Here is a 22,731-nt window from a genome sequence, read left to right on the forward strand (position 1 = left end):
CTGAGGGACTTCCAATGATCTGGAGGTGGAATTCAGTGCTCTTTATAGCTTCTTGTCCTTCAGCAACTCAGGCAGAGGTAGAATAGATTATGCAAATATGTGCTTCATTGCTTCATTTGCATAATTCAATCACATTTGCTTGATGTATACAGGTCACAAGATTCAGCTGAATTTAGCTCAGGTATGGAGCTATTTTGGTGCAGAGTTTTTTCTTGTGTAAATATATACAGTTCTTCCCTTATTCTGTTATCTTAAACAAATCCTTCCTTCCATCCAGACCGGATGCTAGGGCTGAGACCCAGAATGCCTAGACTCTTTAGGAGGAAACAATATCTGGTGAACCTGAGATGAGTACCAGCATGAGAGCAGGATGCCTGGTTGTGCCCGGGTGGAGAGTGGGACTGAGTGAGCTAGCAGAGGCTAGGAGCCAGGCCGCCTGGGTTCTATTCCTAGCAGTAGAACTTGACATCCCCGCCTCTTCTTTTCACACCTTCCTCTGCACTCTTTCTTGTTCTCTTTTTCTGCCTCCTGGAGCCAGCATGTAGGTGGTGAGGAGAAAGCCATCACTGTGGTTTCTTTACACAGAGGGATTTCCTTGGCCACCTCTTTACGATCTCCTTCATGCCCCCCCCCCAGGCTGGTAGGAATTTGTTGTCATAGCAGCTTTTGTGGCCAACAGCAGGTAGTGTGGAATGGAGTTTGACAGAGCCTCCCTCCAACCCAATACAGAGGGCAGGAGATTGGCTTTCCAGCCCATCCTGGCTCTCCTTCAGCACTTACGTGGAATAGCCCTTTTAGTCTGTTACAGGAGAAACAGAAAGGAATCTTGTAGCACCTTATCAGGTTTATTGTGGTATACATTTTTGTAATGTAGAGTATTGTGTTCAGTTTTGGGCACCACATTTTAAGAAGGATATAGACAAGCTGTAACGGGTCCAGAGGAGGGTGATGAAGATGGTGAGAGGTCTGGAGACCAAGTCCTATGAGGAAAGTTTGAAGGAATTGGGGCACAGCCTGTGATATCTCTGGGCAAAGCCCATATCTGTGCCTCTCCTTTCTTTGTCAGTTGTTGAAGCACTGAACTTGATCCCGATGGATCCCAATGGTCTCTCTGATCCCTACGTGAAACTCAAGCTGATCCCTGATCCAAAGAATCTAACAAAGCAGAAGACCCGTACTGTCCGATCTACCCTCAACCCGGTGTGGAATGAAACTTTCATTTTGTAAGTCTGCCAGTTCCACAAGCAAAGAGCTTAGCTAGCAAAGGGACTCCCCCCCCACCCCGTCTTTTCTAGCAAAATTCTCTCTTTTGCTCCCCTCAGCAACCTGCAGCCAGGTGACATGGAGCGGCGTCTCTCCATTGAGGTGTGGGACTGGGACCGGACGACCCGCAACGATTTCATGGGAGCCATGTCATTTGGTGTCTCCGAGCTTTTCAAGGGCCCTTTGGAAGGCTGGTAAGTGGGAATGGGGGGCAGAAGAGAAGGTGGAAGAGAGTAAGGGGGCAGCTTAGAGAACCACTGGTAGCTCATTTTCTCTCTCTTTTCCCGTGCGTCTTTGCGTCTCTTTGGGTTTTCGTCTGTTTGCATCTATCTATCTATCTATCTATCTATCTATCTATCTATCTATCTATCTATCTATCTATCTATCTATCATCTATCTATCTATCTATCTATCTATCTATCTATCTATCTATCATCTGTCTGTCATCTCTCTCTCTCTCTATCATCTCATCTCTCTCTCTATCCCTCTATCTATCTATTGATCATCTACCTACCTATCTATACTCCACCCACTGCCATATAAAACTGTCTAACCCATCAAATCTCTCTTATTTCTACTCCTATCCACTTTCCTTTCTCCTTTCCTTTTCTGCCTCCATCTTCCCACCCACTCTCTCCTCTTGTTCATCTCCCTTCTCTTCCCCTGCCCGATGTCCCTGTCTGCGTCGCTGTCCCAGGTACAAATTGCTCAATCAGGAGGAGGGCGAATATTATAGTGTCCCCGTGGCCGATGCAGAAAACTGTGGGCTGCTGCAGAAATTCGAGGTAACCTCGTGGCTCACCCTGACACTCTTTGGATTGGCGCTTCCCCCCACCCCACCCCCAATGTGCCAAGTCCAGCCCAACCACAGAGCAGAAACAACTCCATGGCTAGAGGGCTCTCCTGTGATAGAATGCATATTTAAGGAACACTTTCTCTTAGGACCTGAAGGGAGGATGATCTGGTGGTTGTATTTGAACACACACACACAGAGAATTTCTGACCAAGGGATGGGTCAAAATTTGCGCAAGCATTACTTAATTTGTTATCTTTTTGTTTTGCAGGCTTGCAACTTCCCTCTGGAGCTATATGAGGTATTTGGTTTCTTCTGTTTTGTCTTTTAGTAGAATGGGAAGAAGCAGAGGTTTCCTCATTTTACCAATAAGAATATCCATCAGTCTTAGTACTGATTTCTTGTATGGTGAAGGCAGGAAAAGAAATAAAATACAAAAATTGTAACATTAGATTGAGTGAAGAACCCACCTGGCCCAATAATAATCAGCTAGTGCAGGGATCTCCATCTGTTTTGAGCCTGTGGGTACCTTTGGGATTTTAAAGCAGGGTGGTGGATGCAATCACAAAATGGCTGCCAAAGGAGGCGGACATAATGTCAGGGAGTGAAGTAATGCATAACTAATGCAAAACCGCCCTCTTTAAGCTCGCTTTTAAGATGGAACCCGGCTAAATTGACTTCTAGCCATCCTATACATGTTTCTGAATTGTAGCACCTTAATTAATAACTCATAATGGCTAACTGTTTTATCTAATTTTTAACTTAATTTATAAATGTAATTCAACTGTATTTTAATCTGTTTTATTGTACTGATTGTATTTTATTGAAATCATGGTTATACCATGTCCTGTGAGCCGCCCTGAGCCTGCCTTTGGCAGGGGAGGGCGGGATACAAAAATAAATTTATTATTATTATTATTATTAACTGTTATAGTAACTATAATAGTAACTCTTCAACCTTTTCAGGCAAACTACTGGGCCTTTAAAAATTAACATATGGTTTAAAATATTTTCTTGCTTGCGCACAGCTTTCCTTCAGTCACGCAATAAAGATCCTGTGCTGTGGTAGCAGCTGCTGCCAAGGCAATATTTAAATCTGCTCAGCAAATCTGGCCTCCAGTGGACAATCAGAAACCTTGCTGGGCAAAAGCCACAACTGGCCCTGACCACTTTCTGAAAACATTTGTTGAGTGCCAAAAAAGGTGTTAAGGCCCCTGAGCAAGCTCATAATTACTGCATAAATGGATACAGCCCCTTCTTGTTATTTTAACCCTGACATCTGTTGTTCAGAGATATAGTGCCTTTTAACATGGAGGATCCATCCTTTGCAATCAAGGCTGGTTACCACTGACACAACATGCCATCCATGAATTTCCCCGCTCCTCTTTTTAAAGTCAACTAGTGGCCCCTCTCTGACATTTCTGTAGCATGAATTCCACTAATTGTGTATTGCATGAAGAATTATTTCCTTTCTGACTGCCCTAAGCGTTTTTCTGAGTTCTCCAGAAGAAGGTGAGCTGTGAGTGCTTGGTGTGGGGAGGGAAGGGAGTGGAGAAGAGACAAAACACCTAAGATCTCTGAGATGAGGCTACCTACTATAGGACTCTCACGCTGAGCATTGCCTTGGCTCTCCACAAACTGCCAACATTCCCTGCTTTGAATATGTCCAAACATGGGCCAAAATTGCTGTGTATCATGCACTAGTTTCTCAGACTCCTTTGCCCCTTTGGGAATTTTAGCACATGCAGAGTTTTAAGGTTTGCACGTACTTGTTAGATTTCTGCTCCTCATTGTTCCAGTAATATCAGTAAGGGGCTGCACATTTGGGAGGAGCTGTGCATTAATATCACTAAGGGGTTGCATATCGGGGAGCATGCTATATCAAGGTCAGCCTGCCGCTGTGGGATAAGTACACCAGAATGCATGGTGCCAGTTCTCACACCCTTCGCTCTGAGCCAGCAAGAACCTCAACTGTCCATTTCTGTTTCTTTTCCTCCTCCCCACCCCATTTGCCCTACAGAAGGTTCGCCACGGCCCCATCTCATCGCCATCCCCGAGCCCAACAGACTCCAAGCGTGGCACGTTCTTCGGCACCAATCGTTTCCACATCTCAGACTTCAACTTTCTCATGGTGTTAGGCAAAGGCAGTTTTGGCAAGGTGGGGGCCTGCTATGAGGCAGTGTGGAGGGATGTGGAGGGTGGTGTTGAGTGGACTAAAAATTCATACATGGTGATGATAGGATGCATGTTTTGGGGTGCACTGACATGTGAGATTGTGATGTGAGAAAGGAACAATATCAGTAAGGGGCTGCACATTTGGGAGGGGCTGTGCAATAATATCACTAAGGGGTTGCATATCGGGGAGCATGCTGTATCAAGGTCTCCCCAGTTGCAGCACTGCCTCGCTGTTTTGTGGAGCTTTCTACTTTTCTCTCTCCCCGCCGCCCCCCTTTCTTAGATGTTCAATCCCATTTCCTTACGTATTTCCTTTACGTATTTCGTAAAAAAGCTGCAAAGCTGTTTTTCCATGTTGGCTCAAATGCTTTTTGAAGGCTTTGAATGAAAACTACTTCATTTATTTGTTGTATAAATCCCACCTTTTCCCCATGGAATGCCATACCACATTTCTGTGCTTCCTAGGAGGTCACCCATCCATTGACCTCTGACCTGGGTGGCCCAGGCTAGCCCAATCTCATGAAATCTCAAAAGTTGAGCAGGGTTTGACCTAGTTAATATTTGGATGGGAGGCCACCAGAGAAATCCAGGGCTGCTATGCAGAGGCAGGCAGTGGCAAATTACCTCTTGCTAACTATCTGTTGCCTTAAAAACTCTACTGGGTCGCCATGAGTTGGTTGTGACTTGGCAGCACTTTCCACTACCAGACCTGCTTGGCTTGCTGGATCACACGCTGGACCATTTAATTGTCTGGAATGGTTGCAGGGCTGGCTTGCACTTGGCAAACTAGGTGATTGCCTAGGGTGCTGGAGTCTGGGGGTGCCAAATTGGGTGACCACATTACAAAGTACATGTGGTGGACACATGACTGCCATTAGGACTTCAGGTCAGACGTGTAACTGCACTTTCATGATGGGACTTCTCAAGAGTGCAAGAGCCTATTTGGACCAGACTGCGGTATATGCCAGGAAAAGGACTTTAAGACCCACCACCACTATTTTGTTGATCTGAAATGGCCTGTTTGAGCTGCTGTTTGCCCCATTTGCCCCTTTGGAGAAACATGCACTAATGGTGACACATAAGTTTTCCCAACAGGGCAAATAATGGCTCTCGGGGCCATTGCAGATCAGAAAAATAGCAAGTGTGGGTTGGGGGATGCTCCTTTTCTCCTGTGCCATAGCACCAATCAGAATCACACTCCTGTGCATTTGGGAATTGAGTTTCTAGTGCAGAACTCCAGATGTATGTCTGACAGTTTATGTGTCCACTATGAGGATGTTGACCTGAGTTCAAATCTCCACTTGGCCGTGGAACATGATAAAGGGGTGTGTATCTGTATTTGGAGGCAGGGTGGGATAATAATGCAAACAGTGCAGTAAAATCAAAAGACGTTGGTGGTCCTTTCCAACAGGTGATGCTGGCAGAGCGACGTGGAACAGAAGAGCTGTTTGCCATCAAGATCCTCAAGAAAGATGTGATCATCCAGGATGATGATGTGGAATGCACCATGGTGGAAAAGCGGGTCTTGGCCATGGGGGAACGCCCTCATTTCCTAACCCAACTACATTCCACTTTCCAAACTGCGGTAAACACCATAAGTTCACCTTCCTGGGGAGGAGGAGAGGGAATGGGGTGGTACTTTGTCAGCTTGTTGTGATAATGGATACATCCCTATGATCTTTTTCTTCAAGGACCGGCTTTATTTTGTTATGGAGTATGTCAACGGAGGTGACCTCATGTATCACATCCAGCAAGTTGGGAAATTCAAGGAACCTCATGCTATGTACGTGAGTCTCTGGAATCTTGATCAGGAATATATTTTGTGTGTTTCTGGGTAAACAGCACCACACAGAGGGTGATTGCAACAGAGGGACACTTTTAAAAATTCATCTGAGATACTGGAGCAGGGTTGGCACCAATGCTCCCTCTAAGCTGTGGAGTTTTGTGAGCAAAAATTCTATTTTGTGAGCTACTGGCAATTCTACATTGTGAGCCACTGCATTCATTAGGTTATTACTTATTTATTGGATTTATATCCTGCCCTCCCCACTGAAGCAGGCTCAGGGTGGCTCTGGGACCATTTTTCCTGAGCTAAAACAAGAATGTGTGATTTGGAGGCTAAAAAGCTGTGATCTAGCTCACACTAACTCAGCTTTGAGGGAACCCTGCTTGGCACTAGTGGATGGTGAGGACCTCCAAGCCAGCAAAGGGCCCAGTGGCCCAACTATAGCCACCCTGAGCCTGCTTCGGCGGGGAGGGCGGGAAATAAATCCAATCAATCAATCAGTCAATCACTTTGCATCACCCAAAAGGACCAGAGGCATAGGAGTTTGCGTGCCCAGCTTCTTCCAGGTTAATGCCTTTCATGGAGTCCTCCATAATCCTGGAGCTGATCTGCTTAAGAGTGTTTATGAAGATCCATTTCAGTTTCCAGAGTGGAAGAAGTGACTTATACCACCTCAGGTTGCAGGTTGCATTTATGAGTGGGCCCCTGTGTAAAAATGACAAATCTGTTTCAAGCACAGCAAGGAGAAGCCTGGGCTAGAACTTTTATCCCCAACGTGCTTCCTTTTAAAATTGTAACTCCACAATTAAAATTGTCACTCCACAGTGGCACTGTACATTCTGCCACTTTATCCTACTGCGTGTGTCTCTAACCAAGCTTCAGTTTCATGGGAAATCAGTACACTCCGATGAAGTTGTGTAACTGAGCAGCTTTTTGAGTTTAAATCCAGAATCCAGCCCTTGAAAAAGAGAAAAAGGCATGGGCTTTGTAGATCTGTATGAGCAAACAGCAGGAAGCAACCTTATGCCATGCTTTGAAGATACAGTAATGCTGCTTGCGGCTTCTTTTGCAAGGGACTCTTGTGTCTGAAACTACTGGCAGGTGCAGTGTGAGAATGACGATCAGGCAGCTACCTTGAGAAGATGAACTCCTTGTCTTAGAGCCAAAAGACAAACTAGGGAAAATGTCTGATGAGGATCTTCCTTGGTTTTTAAAAATCTCCTCAGCAGCCATAGGCATAGGTTGCTAGGTGGGGGTGGGGGACTTTAACCTTTTCCTCCAATGCCTTTCCCATGATACAAACACCCTCTCCCTCCAACTAATTTGTAGTTTTTGAGAGGCTATTTAAATTGTGGGAAAGGCATTTCTTCCAGTCAAGGAAAAGGGAAGGTATCTTTTTCTTGGTCTTCAAACCAGCCACCTGGGAGAAGTAGAATGCTAATTGATTTTTACAATTACTGATCTTTTGCACTCGGTCTTCTATGACCTTTAAAATCTCTGTCCCTAACCCAGACTAGTAATTTTCACATTACATTTGTACGTACTTTCAGTATTACTTCATAACTCCTAAGCTTGAAGCGTTATTCGTCTTTACTCCTTAACCCTTATCCCCTTCTGAAAATAAAGTATGCACCATTGAGCTATACGTGTACTGTTACTCTGTTTATTCTCTTCTCCATCTACTTCCTCTGTGCCGTAATTATGAAATGTATGCTCTTTGGACTCGTTTCTGTATTCTTAATCTGTTAAATCCCAGGTCTCATTGATAGTGCCATATAAGTAATGATAAATCCTTATATTTACAAGAATAACTATTTGTGCATATTAGAGTACTGAGTTCAGTGCTGATGCAGGAGTGTTGCTATTCATTTCAGAAAGGCTGTGTCCACAATGTGTGAATGGTGGCATAAATGTGGATATTTTTAATCCAGGTAGATACAGCAGGAAGCCAACATATTCTGGGGCTTCTTGATGACTGTACCAGGAATGAAAACTGCTCTGGCTGCCATTTGAACAGTACGACAAAGCATGCCCACAGGAAAAAGTAGTGTGCAGAAAAGCTCCCAGACACAGGCTTCTCTTTAGAGGATGTCGTATGCCAGCTCGTATTTTCTGAGTGTTAATATGAACATTCCTTTGGATGATGTGACTAATTTAGTATCAATGCTATTTTCTCACTCTCCCCCTCCCCCCACCCTGTGTCTTTCCTGTTACAGGTTTTATGCTGCTGAAATTGCAATTGGCTTGTTCTTTTTGCATAACAAGGGGATTATTTATAGGTGAGTACGTGCCTTCCTTCCACCTGAGTGGGAGTCTCAGAAATCTTGGCTCCTCGATCTTCTGGCATCACTAGAAAACCCATCTCTCAAAGAATTCCAGGATTCTGGCTCCTACTTCTTCCTCCCTTCCCTCTTCCCTTGCATAATTATCTAACCCTCACTGTGCAGCGCATTCCCCTTGCCATACCAAGATCAGCATTTAAAAGCCCAGATCCTGTTCCCAGATGGCCTTCTTGAGCCACGTAATCCTAGGTGTAATCTAGCACCCTCTAGTGGAGATTTTGTTTCAATTGTTTGTGTGCTCTCTTTCCTGCCCAGAGATTTGAAACTGGATAATGTAATGCTGGATGCTGATGGTCACATAAAGATCACAGATTTTGGGATGTGCAAAGAAAACATCTTTCCTGGTGTAACCACCCGGACCTTTTGTGGAACGCCTGACTACATTGCTCCAGAGGTACAGAACCCTCCTAGTTTTTAATCTCCCTCCCCCTTCTTAGTTGACCACCAGTTTCTTCCAATGAAATCTTCACTTTCCTTCTCAAATCTATATTCTGTGCCAAGAAATCCCAGGATCCATCCTTTCCAAGCCAATTTTTAGTATATTTAGATTTTTGAAAATTATGAAGCTCTGATTTCCATCTTCTATACCCTTCACTCAGGGACAAACTTGATGTGAGGATAGCAAGTCTGTGCTTGTTTATTTATGTCCTGTCCATTTATATATCAGTCATGTGTGTGAGATGTAACAAAAGGTCACACTGGAGAGGGAAGGGGAATCCTGAGGGGAAGGAAACCCATAAATGGTTGGTTCCACAGTACCTGAATAACTGTCTTCACCCAAATGTACAGCCTGGGGCTTGAAACCAGCTTATGAGGCTCTGGAATAGAGCCTGCTCTGTCTGTAGTGAAGCTGGCGAGACCTTATCACAGAGCATTTTCAGTGGTGGCACCCAAACTATCACACTTCCTATCTTTTGGAATGCAGCTGGCCCCTAATATTGTGGCCTTCTGGCACAATGTTTCTTGGTGGGGGGAGGATCTTTGAAACTGTTTTGATGTTCTAAGTGCACAGAAGTCTTTTAGAAGCTTTTCAGAAGTGCTGCTGAAAGGGTTATAATCAAGGCTTTTTTTTTTAAGCAGGAATGCACAGGAACGCAGTTCCAGCTGGCTTGGTGTCGGGGGTGGCTTAATGTGCAAATTAGTTCCTACTGGGCTTTTGCTACCCAAAAAACCCTGGTTATAATTGGATATTCTGGGTTTTTTTGCTGGTTTTACCATAACTTTTAATTTTTATTTAACGTTATTGTGTCACTTCTAGTTATTTTAGAATTGGTCTGAAGTATTGGAGGAGTCCTCTTTGCCATCTAAGGTGGTCTTCAGATTTTTTGGAATGGGATGTAGAAGGAATGGATCAACCTGTCAATTAACAATTGTTTTGTTTTTACCTCATTTATAGCCTGCCTGCCTTGCTGGAACTCAAGTCAAATCCCAGTGTGCAATAAAAACAGTGCAATAACAGCAGTGTAGTATGCACAACACTCTGCCCTAGTTGATCCCGCTGCTTTCACAAAGGACCCAGGGCTTGTCGTTCTCAGCTCTTTCACCTTCCTTTTCTCCCTTTCTCTTAGATTATCGCCTACCAGCCGTATGGGAAATCTGTGGACTGGTGGTCGTTTGGTGTCCTCCTTTATGAGATGCTGGCTGGGCAGGTGAGTGGGTTCTAGACAGGATTTTTTTCTGAATTTGTGAAGCATCCCTTTCAGTTCAAAGGCTGTCTTATTCATGCTGCTGCAAGATCTAGTGATGAGGCTTTAAGGCAAGCAAGGATGATACTGAACAATAGATCTTGATGTAATTGATTTTCAATGATGACTAGAATTTGCAAAGGACTCATGTTTAGGCGTCTGATTAGAATGCTGTTCATATAGGGATGTTTTATAAGGTGCTTCGGCCAGCAACTGAGCAGAATGTTCATGCCTCTTTGTCTCTCTCAACATCTCTATGCCGTTCTTTCTTTTTCCTCCTCCCACTATGAACTGGGGGAGGCAGGTATCATCTCTTCCAAACCTTTATGGGTGCTTGAACAAAACCTGTAAGAGGATATTATCTGCAGTCATTAAGGCACATTAACATTCTCTTTATCACACCGGAATGCACTGTGCCACTGACTAGGATCTGAGCTTGTTACAATATGCCGGGTTCCAAGGAGCATTGATCTCGTAAGAGGGACCTGGAGGGAATTCTATGGAAAATGGATTTCACTAGATCTTTCAGAACATAGAAGGTCCTCTGTTTGAAGTGGATCCTACAATTCACTCAGAAAAAGATTTAGATGGTCATGCATATAAGGCAGGCATTTAGAAGCAAGTCCCATTGAATTCAGTGGAGCTTAGTTCTGAGTAAACCTTCTTGGAATGACACTTCGTGTTAGGTAGAGAAGCTTCACATTTGGTGCTCGGCAAGAGGATGTGCAGTGACTTGCATTGCCTTCGTTCACCCATTCAGGACTTTGTTCCTTTGGAGGTCCTATAGGCAAGATGTCCAATTCCTCCTTTGCATGAAAGCCTAGAAAAATTGGAAGAAGAAATGTGACTTGTGCATCCCCCATGCATCCTTGTGTATCCCAGTGGGTGGAGCATGTATTTCTTTCTTTGTGGCTGCCACATCTTTTGCTACTATCGTTCATGAAGCATATCATAGTAGCTAGGTCCTGTGTTTATATCAGGATTTCACAGTAGGAAAGGGCGTTTTATAAACTGAAATCCACTTACAAGCTGCCTCCTGAAAAGAACTAAACCTGGAAGGGAATACATCAGGCTCATCTCCCCTGTTCTCTCTACCTGCAGCCGCCATTTGATGGAGAAGATGAAGATGAACTGTTCCAGTCCATCATGGAACATACAGTGTCTTATCCTAAATCTCTTTCACGAGAGGCCGTTTCCATCTGCAAAGGGGTGAGTCCTGGCTCTGAATTGGTGCCCCTGGAGGAGCAAGTCCCCCTTCATTGAGAGTGAGACTAGATCTTATAAGGGAAACGCTGGAGCGCTAATATGGGATGGGAATTGAAGGGAAGAAATTATGGATGGACATGGAATGCCTTTCCACTGCTCCCTCCATTCTGTGTATAATTGGTTTGATTCCCCCTTGTGATGGGCTGAGATTCCGGGAAGCCAGCCCCGTAGCCAGGATTTGAAGAATTGGGGGGCTCTGATTTTTTTCAGGGGGCACATAGTGGCCGCAACCTCCATGGCCTTCTCTCCTACCACCGCTGAGGAGGAAAGCTGCCAGCTTGCTGCTATACAGCCTCCCCCCTCCCCACAGCTGCCCCAAGCTGATCCCTTTCCACCCCTCTTCCAGCAGCTCTGGTGGGGAGTCACTCAGAGGTTTAGATACATGCCGCATGGTCTCTTGCTCTTACCTGTAGCATGATCCAGCTAGGCAAGCCTGGCGGGACAAGGGGGGGGGTGGAAGGAGCCACCAAGTCACAACTGACTTCTGGGGCTACAAGATCTCCAATTCGGATTTCTTCCTGTCGGAGGGCGAGCCAAGGCTGCCCAAGCACAGCTCCCACTCTCGCTCGGGTGGCCAGAGAAACCAGGCCGGAAAACCCTTGCAGGCGAACATCACCTCTCCACTGATCCCCAGCCCCGGACTGCAGCTGGGACCTCCACTTGTGTGCGCCAGCCTACCCTACCCTGCCCTGTCTGCAATGGAGCCATCCGCCCTCTGCCCCCGCCTCCCTACTTGAGGGCCAGAACGGCCTCTTCTTGCAGGCGCCCTCTAGCCCAACGTGGAGCTTAACTTTCAGTCCTGTTGTTTCTGCTTGCTGAGGGGTCAGAGGTTTCTTCCAGCCCCTAAGCAAGCAGAAGCAACTGGGAGCTTAACTTTCAGACCTGGCCACTGAACGTGCTCCATTGTTTCTGCTTGCTGAGGGGTCAGAAATTTCTTCCAGCCCCTAAGGAAGCAGAAGCAACAGGGAGCTTAACTTTCAGTCCTGGGCACTGAAAGTGCTCCCTTGTTTCTGCTTGCTGAGGGGTCAGAGATTTCTTCCAGCCTCTAAGCAAGCAGAAGCAACTTTCAGTCCTGGGCACTTTCAGTCCTGGGCACCCATTGTTTCTGCTTGCCGAGGGGTCAGAGATTTCTTCCAGCCCCTAAGCAAGCAGAAGCAACAGGGAGCTTAACTTTCAGACCTGGGCACTGAACGTGCTCCATTGTTTCTGTTTGCTGAGGGGTCAGAAATTTCTTCCAGCCCCTAAGGAAGCAGAAGCAACAGGGAGTTTAACTTTCAGTCCTGGGCACTGAAAGTGCTCCCTTGTTTCTGCTTGCTGAGGGGTCAGAGATTTCTTCCAGCCTCTAAGCAAGCAGAAGCAACTTTGAGCTTAACTTTCAGTCCTGGGCACTTTCAGTCCTGGGCACCCGTTGTTTCTGCTTGCTGAGGGGTCAGAGATTTCTTCCAGCCCCTAAGCAACAGGGAGCTTAACTTTCAGTCCTGGGCACTGAAAGTGCTCCATTGTTTCTGCTTGCTGAGGGGTCAGAGATTTCTTCCAGCCCCTAAGCAAGCAGAAGCAAGGTGGAGCTTAACTTTCAGTCCTGGGCTCCAAAAGTGCCCCGTTGTTTCTGCTTGCTGAGGGATCAGAGAATTCTTCCAGCCCCTAAGCAAGCAGAAACAAGGTGGAGCTTAACTTTCAGTCCTGGGTGGTGAAAGTGCACTGTTGTTTCTGTTTGCTGAGGGGTCAGAGAATTCTTCTGGCCACTAAGCAGGCAGAAGCAACTGTGTATGATCAGGTCCCCTAAGAAAGCAGAAGCAATGGTGTATGATGACGACGGCAGAATGGAGAAGGATGGAGCCGAGGCACTGGAGGCTGGTTAGGGACTGCCTAGCAGTCAGGAGGCTGTGCCTCCACAGACCCCCTCGTAGCTATGGGCCTGCAGGAAGCTGGAAGTTAGCCCAGCGGAAGGGGGAATTCCTGTGGGGAGAATTGCAGAAAACCAGTTGAGAGTGATGGAATTAAGCATCCCTGTCTCTTGGCTGCCCCTCCTCCCCTGTAAGCACCCAGTGGCTTTGCAAGCTTCTGGAAAATGTTGCTTTCAGGCATGCATTTGCTGTTAGAACATCTTGTTCCATGACCCACCATGAGCCAAGAAGTTTTTGACTGGAGCCTGAGTTCCCTAGAGCCAGAGGGCAGCACTAGCAAACTTCTTTCTCTGTCTCCTTCCTCAGTTCTTGACCAAGCATCCGCTGAAGCGTCTGGGATCTGGGCCTGATGGTGAACGGGATATTCGAGAGCATGGCTTTTTCCGCTGGATGGACTGGGAGAGGCTGGAAAATCTGGAAATTGCCCCACCCTTCATCCCCAGGCCAGTGAGTAGCTTTAAGGCTTCTCACTCATTCAGGCACAATCAGCAAAGCAGACATGCATTGATTGTTCGATGCATGCAGGCATGCCCAGGTGAAGTGCATGTTCATATTGTCTTGTGCACAGGCACAGTCTCCTGTACATATGCATTTGTTCACATATACCAGGCACCACACATGCAGTTTGCTATCATGTTACTTCTCTGTTGGCACATGTCTATGCATGTGCATAGAGCCAGTTTGATGTAGTGGTTAAGTGTGTGGACTCTTATCTGGAAGAACCGGGTTAGGGATTCCCCACTCCTCCACTTGCAGCTGCTGGAATGGCCTTGGGTCAGCCACAGCTATTGCAGGAGTTGTCCTTGAAAGGGCAGCTGCTGTGAGAGCCCTCTCAGCCCCACCCACCTCACAGGGTGTCTGTTGTGTGGGGGAGAAGATATAGGAGATTGTAAGCTGCTCTGAGTCTCTGATTCAGAGAGAAGGGTGGGGTATAAATCTGCAGTCTTCTTCTTCATACCTGAACCTCTTTAAGCTGTGCATCTGTTCTCACATTTATCATGCATGAAGGGGGAAAAAATCCTACAGTGACCAAGACGCATTTATTTTCTGTTCTGCTTCCTCAGCCCCTTTCTTGCCACTTCTCCAGATCTTTAAAATAGAAAAAATGATCTCATAGTTGCAACACACGGAAGATCCAAGTATGAAGCTTGCAAAATGCCAAATTTTTCATTTTAAAATGTCGCTTTCCTTCACTGCTGATCCCAATTGGCATGGAGATTCATTGCAGCTTCCTGCATTGTGACATTGAAATGTCTTTGGAACCAAAACAACACAAAAATGGTTCTCCTTGATACTCTCTTTTCTTATCCCAAGATGTAAATATAGTAGTTTTTAAAATGTTAAGTTTTTGCTATTTGAGATTTAATCAATGCATTTAAAGCTTCTCTTTCCAACTCTTCTACTTGAGAACAAATAAAGAACTGAAACAAAAGGGAGGTCAACAGAAAATTGAAAAATACTTTGGTTAAGAATTTGTATTTGCTTGTGATATTCTGATTTTAGAAAAGTCATGAAATAGTGTAACTTTCCTTGAAACATTAGCAAGTACAAATAGAGTGGGTGGACATTAAACTGAGCAAGTTAAAAAAGGTGGTGGGACCGGAGAGTAAACAAAAAGACTAAGATTATATTTCTTCCTTTTATCTTTTCCCTCCACCCTTTCCCGCCCTCCCCTTCCTCCAGTGTGGCCGGAGCGGTGAAAATTTTGACAAGTTCTTCACCCGAGCACCACCAGCTCTGACGCCTCCAGACCAACTGGTTCTTGCGAGCATCGACCAGAGTGAATTCCAGGGGTTCACCTACATTAACCCTGAATTTGTACACCCATCCACATTGCGGAGGGGAAGCCTCTCCCCAACTGGCCTGCCCCTCTCTCCCACAGGGATGATCCCTTCCCCTACTTCCTTAGTGTGACATTCATCCTAATAACCTTTGACCCTAACACACCCTTGAGCCAAACCTTGCCTGTAGATCTCTGCTCTCAAGAGCATGACTCCACCTTGAAACCCAACCCAAGACCCCTTACAACATTTTATTACCATCTCCTCCAAGAGTGTCGCTTCCATCCTCCTTTTCTCCATGAGGTGAACCAAATCAGCAAGAATAAGAAAGAAATATAACTATATATAGCCTATATAAAGAAGAGATAAAATAGAAACCCTTCCTTTATTCCAGATTCCCATTTTTGAACCTCCCCAAGTTCAACTGAGAGGTGTGTTCTCAAAAGCAAGGCAAACTGTGCTAGCATTAATAGTATAAAGAATATTTAGGTGTAAAGGCAACTTGCCTAGCCATAGGATTGCTTCTGCCCAGGGCATTTTTTGAGCAGGAACGCAGAGGAACGAAGTTCTGGCTGGCTTGGTGTCAGGGGGTGTGGCCTAATATGCAAATGAGTTCCTGCTGGGCATTTTCTACCAAAAAAGCCTGTGAAACAATGGTGATGTCAGGGGTGTGTGGCCTGATATGTAAATGAGTTCCTGCTGGACTTTTTCTACAAAAAAAGCCCTGCTTCTGCCTAATTTCATATTTTGGTTATTTGGCAAAAGGGCCTCAGAAAGGAACTGGGTGCTTAATTTATGGGAAGGAGGTGAGATGGGGTCTGGCTTAGGCTTGCCTAGTAAATAAATAGCAAGCCTTTATTGGCATAAAACAGATTTAGCAGTAAAATAGCGATATAAATAAATATAAAATAGCGATATAAATAAATATAAAATAGCGATATAAATGCCTAGTAGCCATTTATGGCCTCTCCTGCCAGCCTTCTTTCTAGGTTACATGATAGCAAAGCTTTGGATAACAGCATGATCAACCAGGGCTGTGTGAAACACTGAGATCCAAAGGCATTTGCAGAGCCACTTAGATCAGTCAGGCGTCTCATCCTCTACAGATGGCCGTCCAATTTGACCCTGGCTTTGGTGTAGTGGTTAAGTGTGCAGACTCTTATCTGGGAGAACCGGGTTTGATTTCCCACTCCTCCACTTGCAGCTGCCGGAATGGCCCTGGGTCAGCCATAGCTCTCATAGGAGTTGTCCTTGAAAGGGCAGCTGCTGTGAGAACTCTCTAGCCACAGTGTATGTGTGTATATAAAATTTTTTGCCACTGTGTGACACAGAGTGTTGGACTTGATGGGCCGTTGGCCTGATCCAACATGGCTTCTCTTATGTTCTTATGTTCTCTCAGCCCCACCCACCTCACAGGGTGTCTGTTGTGGGGGGGAGAAGATATAGGAGATTGTAAGCTGCTTAGTCTCTGATTCAGAGAGAAGGGCGGGGTATAATCTGCAGGCTTCTTCTTCAAGAGGGTTCAGTTCCTTTAGTGAATAAGTTAAGAAAATATCATAAGACAGGCATGTGACAAAAGAGGAGACTGTAATATTTGGCCCACCGTAGAAGGGGCTGGGCTTAGGACCAGAATAGCTGCATTCTGTCACCCACAGATTCCCAAAGTGCCATGGCTCCCAGCTCCTGTGAGGCCAGATGAGGCAACTGGCTGATGGTTGATATAAGCTCCCATCTTAAACCACAGCAAGCCATTTAAGCTGATTGGGGCTGCAGCTCACTTTGTCCCTTTACTGGAGCTTTTCTGCTTGCCAATATAACTTGTTGCCTAAAGCAGGCCAGCATAGATAAGGAGGGAACAGGGCGTGAAGATTCTGTTGCTAAAGTGATGGAGATGTTCCACCTGAACTTGGATGTCCTGGAAGAGAGAGAAAGTTTAGAGCAGGAACGGCTGGCTGGCTACTGTTTAAAGCCAAGGGTCAAGGAAAATGCCAACTTGGCTTGGGTGCAAGCTGTGAAGGAATTTACTTACAAGCTCTGCGTATTTCTTCTGCTTGGCTCCCAGGAACTCAGAAGAACCCTGTGGCCATCCTAAGTCTCTGTCTGGAGATGCAACCTCTTCTCCTTGCTTCCCAGGGGTGCCAACATAAATTGGGTAACCCCCACTACCACCAATGACGCCCAAAGTATCTCCTGCTAAACAAAGGTGTACATCTAGCACTCTGTACTTGCATTGCTGTTTAGAAGCTGTGCCTAGTTGCTGTGCCTCCTGCTACACTCCTACAAGCAAGCATGGGAGCAATCTATTGCAACTTTGCAGACTTGAGCTATTGTGCCGCAGGAATGGTGAGCTTACCTGCTGCCCCTTTTCCTGTTACCACACTTCAGAAAGCAAGACCAAACAGGTGTGGTATTTTTCCAGCGATCAGGCTTCAAAATATAAGTCTAATAAATGAATTGTCCTGTTCAAGCATTTGGGCTGAGCAAGGGACCAAAGAAAAAGTGAAAACATTCAGTCTCCTTTCCCTACACTGGGAACTTATCCTTAACTATGTTTAATTAGGACAGGCTAGCTTTTCTTGAAGTTGCAGTAATTCAAAGTTAGCTTGGTTCTCATGGATGGGTCTTCTCCCCGTTGTTCCTTGCTATGTGGACAAGATAAGAATTCCGAGGCAATAATTTGTGCCCATCTGAGGAGCTGAAAGTGAAGAGAACTTCTTCCTCATGTCCTGAGTTTAATCAACTTCTGTTTTTCTCCCTCCTCACTTGAGGATGACCTTACCATCTCTGGCTTTCTCAAAAGATAAAAGTTTGCAGTTTGGCTGGTTCCCTCTTTTGGGTGTGATGTACTAGGAGGCTGTGAGGGTAGTAAACCTGTCTCAACCAGAGTCATTAACATAGCAGAGCTTGAACACTCTGTGCTTGGTGTATGAGGACTACTTCCTTCAACCCCATCCGCTCTTTATGCCAGCTACTAGTTTCCAGGTGGGTTCCTGAGAACACAGAGCATAATCACAATAATTGAAATATTGGCGGTGAATTCTTGGGTGGAGCACATTTCTCCGCACAAGCCATGAGGAACAAACCTAAAGGTGGAGGCAACCACCCCTCCAACTTAGGCACTGTGGGAAGGATTTTGAGCAAGAAAGGAGTACAGGGGGAGTTATAACCAGAGAAGGGACAGGACTTAGGACCAGAAAAGCACCCGCTCAGACTGCTCCAGGTGTTTATGTGACGGGCATGAAAACCTACTCTTTCCTTATTACCTGCCTTGAGTGAGTGTGCAAAAATGTTTTTTTGTGAGGTTAAAAGGTTAAAGAGTAGTTAATTTATTTATTTATTTATTTTATTTATTTATTTTATGACTTCTATCCCGCCCTTCCCAACAAGTGGCTCAGGGCGGCTTACAACACAAGAATATAACATAAATAGAAGTTAAAGATAAAACATTTAGATTTAAGTATTAAACCATTAAAACATTAAAACATTTAAAACATTTGGCATTTAAAACATCGGGGCAGCGGACATCCAGTATAGCTACACTCACTTTCTTGTACCAGCTAGTCATAGGCCAGCCAGAAGAGGGTTGTCTTACAGGCCCTGCGGAACTGGGCTAAGTCCCGCAGGGCCCTCACCTCTTCCGGCAGCTGGTTCCACCAGGAGGGGGCCATAATAGAAAAGGCCCGGTCCCTCGTCGATTTTAAGCGGGCTTCCTTTGGCCCGGGGATAACTAGGAGATTTTGTGTTCCTGATCTCAGTACTCTCTGGGGAACATGCGGGGAGAGACGGTCCTTCAGGTAGGCAGGTCCTAGGCCATATAGGGCTTTAAAGGTAATAACCAGCACTTTGTACCGGACTCGGTAAGCTATCGGCAGCCAGTGCAGATCCCGGAGCCCCGGCCGGATGTGCTCCCTTCTTGGGAGCCCTAACAGCAGCCGGGCCGCGGCATTCTGCACTAGCTGCAGCTTTCGGGTTCGGCACAAAGGCAGCCCCATGCAGTAGTCCAACCTCGAGGTGACCGTGGCATGGATCACTGTTGCTAGATCGTCACGTTCCAGGAAGGGGGCCAGCTGCCTTGCCCGCCTAAGATGAAAAAATGCGGACTTGGCAGTGGCCGCTATCTGAGCCTCCATCGTTAAGGAGGGCTCCAATAGTACCCCCAAGCTTTTGACCTTGTCCGCCGCTATCAGCGGCGCACCCTCAAAAGCTGGTAGGGGGATTTCCCTCCCCAGGCCCCGACGACCCAAGCAAAGGACCTCTGTACATTAAGTGATCCTGAGCAAGTGCTCTTTGAAAGTGATTTTCCCATAGGAGAAAATATCAGGAAACATTCCAACCAAGCCTCTAAAAACTGACTGTTCCAATAATTTCTCTGTAACCTTTTCAATCCCAGTTCCTTATCCAATACCCAGATCCTAAACCTAAAATAAGGTGCAGCCCCATGGTGCTTTTTTTGCCCCGTCTGCTACAGTGTGAGAACATAATCCTAAACATGATAATAATATCCACTTGTAACTTCTTTTCCTTTCTGTGCATGAGGTAAGCTTGTCACCAAAAAATTCCTGCATCAAGCTAATCCAGCCATTTTTTTCTTATGACGCCTCCCTCTACTGACCCTTCTTCATGTTGCGTCTCATTGGTTCAGTCCCTTTTGCAGACACCCTGGATTCTTTGCTCTAAGACGGTCTCCCTTCTCACTCTCTCAGCCGCTGGGAATAAAACTGTGGAAGGAAGCAATGGCGATTACGGAGGTGGCACCAGACACTGAGGACAAAACACTTCCCTTCTTTTGTGACAAAGCATGTCCGAATGCGACCTTTCCCCCACCTCCTTTGGTGCATGGACTATTATATTAATATACTATTTACTTATTTATTACTGAGATATATGTATCTTCCAAATCTCTGTTATCCTAAATGGACACCTACCAACCTGCATTTGTTCTCCTAAGTTGTACCCGGCAATCTCTTTCCAGCTTTAAAACCGAGGTGTGGTAAACCGAAGGTGGTGCATTCAGCCCCCCAGTCCCCACCCTCCTTGTTCTCCAGAGCTGTTCTTGAATGGCAAGTTTGTCTAAGTTCAGTCATGATTGTTTTTGCTTCACCTTATTGACCTAGGAATTTTTGTGCAATATAAAGATTGGTCAGAAGCAGGCAATGGCCAACCACCTCTGAACATCTCTTGCCTTGAAAACCTGCTGGGGTCTCATAAGTTGACTGTCACTTGAGGACACTTTCCACCCCAAAGACTGGTACGCACTACTTGAGGGGAAAAACCATCAGACTCAAGTTCTTCTGTGGCTCCTTCCACATGAAGTTTCCACAAGTTTCTCCAGTTGCTAAATGCAGGGGCATTTGCACTGGCAAGGAACCTCCCACATGGGAATTTTGTACACGCTTGCCTGCCATCAGCCTGTTGGGTCCTTTGCTGTTCCACGAGGGTGTTTTTTTTTTTTTTTGCTGTTCCACCAGGATTTTTTTTTTAAATCTCAAATTGTTACGTTTACAGTGCAATCCTAAGGAGAGTTACTCCAGTCTAAGCCTATTCATTTCAATGGGCTTAGAATGGAGTAACTCTCCTTAGGATTGCACTGTTAGTGTTCTAGCTTTACAGCTGCTTCACAGGGTTTGGTTTTTTTAAAGCCTTCTGACAGCATGGCTGGGGAAATGGCTGTTGTGAGGGACTGGCAACAGGAAAATAGTACCAGAAGGGTGGGATCTTTGGAAAGGAGTGCCTTCCCTTCTAGATGGTACAATAACAGACTTGGGCAGCATTGTGGTGAAACAGGCCCAAAGGCAAACCTGGAAAGAGGACTAACTCTCAGACAACTTTGTGTAGATGTCCCTTTTTTTTTTTTTTTAAAGCTCCTAGTTGGAAGCAAATGTGGAGAAAAAAACTGTGGTGTGGAAGCAGCCTGGATGTGGTAAATACCAACTTTTGCCACAAGTGGGCACATTCAAACAAAATGTTTGCTGTGCTAATCTGACATGGTTCAAATTGTCCTTCTGGCTATTTCTGCTGTGCCAAAAAGTAATATGAAAACTATGCCTGAATTGGCAATGGAAGGGGGGGGGGGGAAGAGGAGAATGATTCTGTTTCGAGAAAGCTTTGCACTTGGTGGAACGTTGAAATGTTGCTCCCTTTGCCTTATGGAACAAGACTCCCAGTCTTGGAGCAGCAGGGTCAGCACCCCTGTTTTGATTATCCCGTGTCACCCTGAAGCTTTCTGAATGCAGATGAATCCTCTGTCGGTCCACACATTCATCAAACTATGCTAGGCAGCCACACATGGTGCAGGCCCCATGTCTTCCTCTTTGGAAGGCTGCAAACGTTGAGGAGTCTAACAAGTACCCAATAGCCCATGAGGGAGGCCTGGCCTAGATTACTGTGTGTGGGCAAGAGGCTATGAGTTTGGTAGGTCTGAGAAGGCAAGCACTGTGCAAATTGGAGGGCACAGGTGCCATTGTACATAGGTCTTGCTGCCTATTGGCTAGTCAGACCATCACTGAAGTATGGGAGAGAGGGAGGCTCTGACAGACATACACGGGCTCCAGCTGACATGTATTTTTCTTCAGCTACTTAAGGCAGTTTGGGACTAGTGCAAAGGATGATGGGCAGCAGAACGCCTGAGTTCACTGGGAGGCAAGCAGGTTTCTCAGCACAACAAAAAGCTTTACCTGTGCCCTGAGTCAGGACTTCCTTGTTAGACTCTCTTCTGTAGCTCTTTTTCTTCCAGCTATTCCTGATCCCTCCAGCCCACCAGTCTTCCATCAGTTTCCTGCCTCAACCTCTTCACTTTGCTCTTAGCTTCCCTGGTTTGGGAATAATTGTAACATCCTTCACACTTTCTTTCCTTTGGCTTGCAGTTCCTTGTAGCCCGGGCCCCGTACCATAGACTAATGCATTTGTCTATGCATTTCAGTATAAAAGGTATTTATCCAACCCATGGCATGTCTTGTTTTTCTGTTCATTTTATCCTGCAGCTGATAGAGGATTTGGATTCTTGGCTCCAGGGCTGTGGATGTGGGGAGGGCAGTGGTATTGGAGCTGGTAAGATTCTGGCGGGTCCTGTGACATTGAAGAGGTCAGCAGAGGGCTAATAAGCATTTTCCTACTGCTGGGAAAGGCTGGAACAAAACCAGTTTAGCAAAACAGATACTGGAAATGCAGGGCCATTGGAAATTCTAATCCCTGTAAAGCTTATCTCCCCAAGGACCCTTGAAGAAAAGTTAGTGTGTATCTGAAGACAAGCACCCGTAGCCTTTCCCCCTCTTCCAAGCCTGAACTCCTTTCTTCCAGAAAATGGTTCCAGAAGTAATTAAAGGCAATGGACACCAGATGCAGCTGCAGGTACCTTTATTTGCCCCTTGGCAAAACTCCATGCCTTAACCTGCAGCCTCATAGACAGACAGAAATTAAGCCAGTTTGGTGTAGTGGTTAAGTGTGCGGACTCTTATCTGAGAGAACTGGGTTTGATTCCCCACTCCTCCACTTGCACCTACTGGAATGGCCTTGGGTCAGCCATAGCTTTCACAGGAGTTGTCCTTGAAAGGGCAGCTGCTGTAAGAGCTCTCTCAGCCCTACCTACCTCACAGGGAGTCTGTTGTGTGTGTGTGTGTGTGGGGGGGGAGATAGAGGAGATTGTGACCACTCTGAGTCAGATTCAGAGTATAGGGCAGGATATAAATCCAATATCTTCTATTGTGTTTGTATTGTATTGTGTTTGCGGTGATCCCTCA

General features: G+C 45.8%; 1 protein-coding gene across 2 annotated transcripts in view; it reads left to right on the top strand.

The window, feature by feature from the left end:
• PRKCG (protein kinase C gamma) overlaps nt 1-15,518 on the top strand; it is a 44,434-nt gene extending 28,916 nt beyond the window's left edge. For both annotated transcript variants that reach the window (XM_060256298.1, XM_060256299.1), the window contains 13 exons: nt 1,067-1,223; nt 1,323-1,457; nt 1,961-2,048; nt 2,328-2,357; nt 4,077-4,214; nt 5,643-5,816; nt 5,923-6,014; nt 8,234-8,296; nt 8,615-8,753; nt 9,928-10,008; nt 11,146-11,253; nt 13,521-13,661; nt 14,898-15,518. In XM_060256298.1, coding sequence (XP_060112281.1) covers nt 1,067-1,223; nt 1,323-1,457; nt 1,961-2,048; nt 2,328-2,357; nt 4,077-4,214; nt 5,643-5,816; nt 5,923-6,014; nt 8,234-8,296; nt 8,615-8,753; nt 9,928-10,008; nt 11,146-11,253; nt 13,521-13,661; nt 14,898-15,128 — 1,577 coding nt within the window. In that variant the 3' untranslated portion in view covers nt 15,129-15,518. The remainder of the gene's footprint in view (nt 1-1,066; nt 1,224-1,322; nt 1,458-1,960; nt 2,049-2,327; nt 2,358-4,076; nt 4,215-5,642; nt 5,817-5,922; nt 6,015-8,233; nt 8,297-8,614; nt 8,754-9,927; nt 10,009-11,145; nt 11,254-13,520; nt 13,662-14,897) is intronic.
• The last annotated feature ends 7,213 nt before the right edge of the window (nt 15,519-22,731 follow it).

Source organism: Heteronotia binoei, chromosome 15, assembly GCF_032191835.1.
Source record: "Heteronotia binoei isolate CCM8104 ecotype False Entrance Well chromosome 15, APGP_CSIRO_Hbin_v1, whole genome shotgun sequence".
Lineage (NCBI taxonomy): Eukaryota > Metazoa > Chordata > Lepidosauria > Squamata > Gekkonidae > Heteronotia > Heteronotia binoei.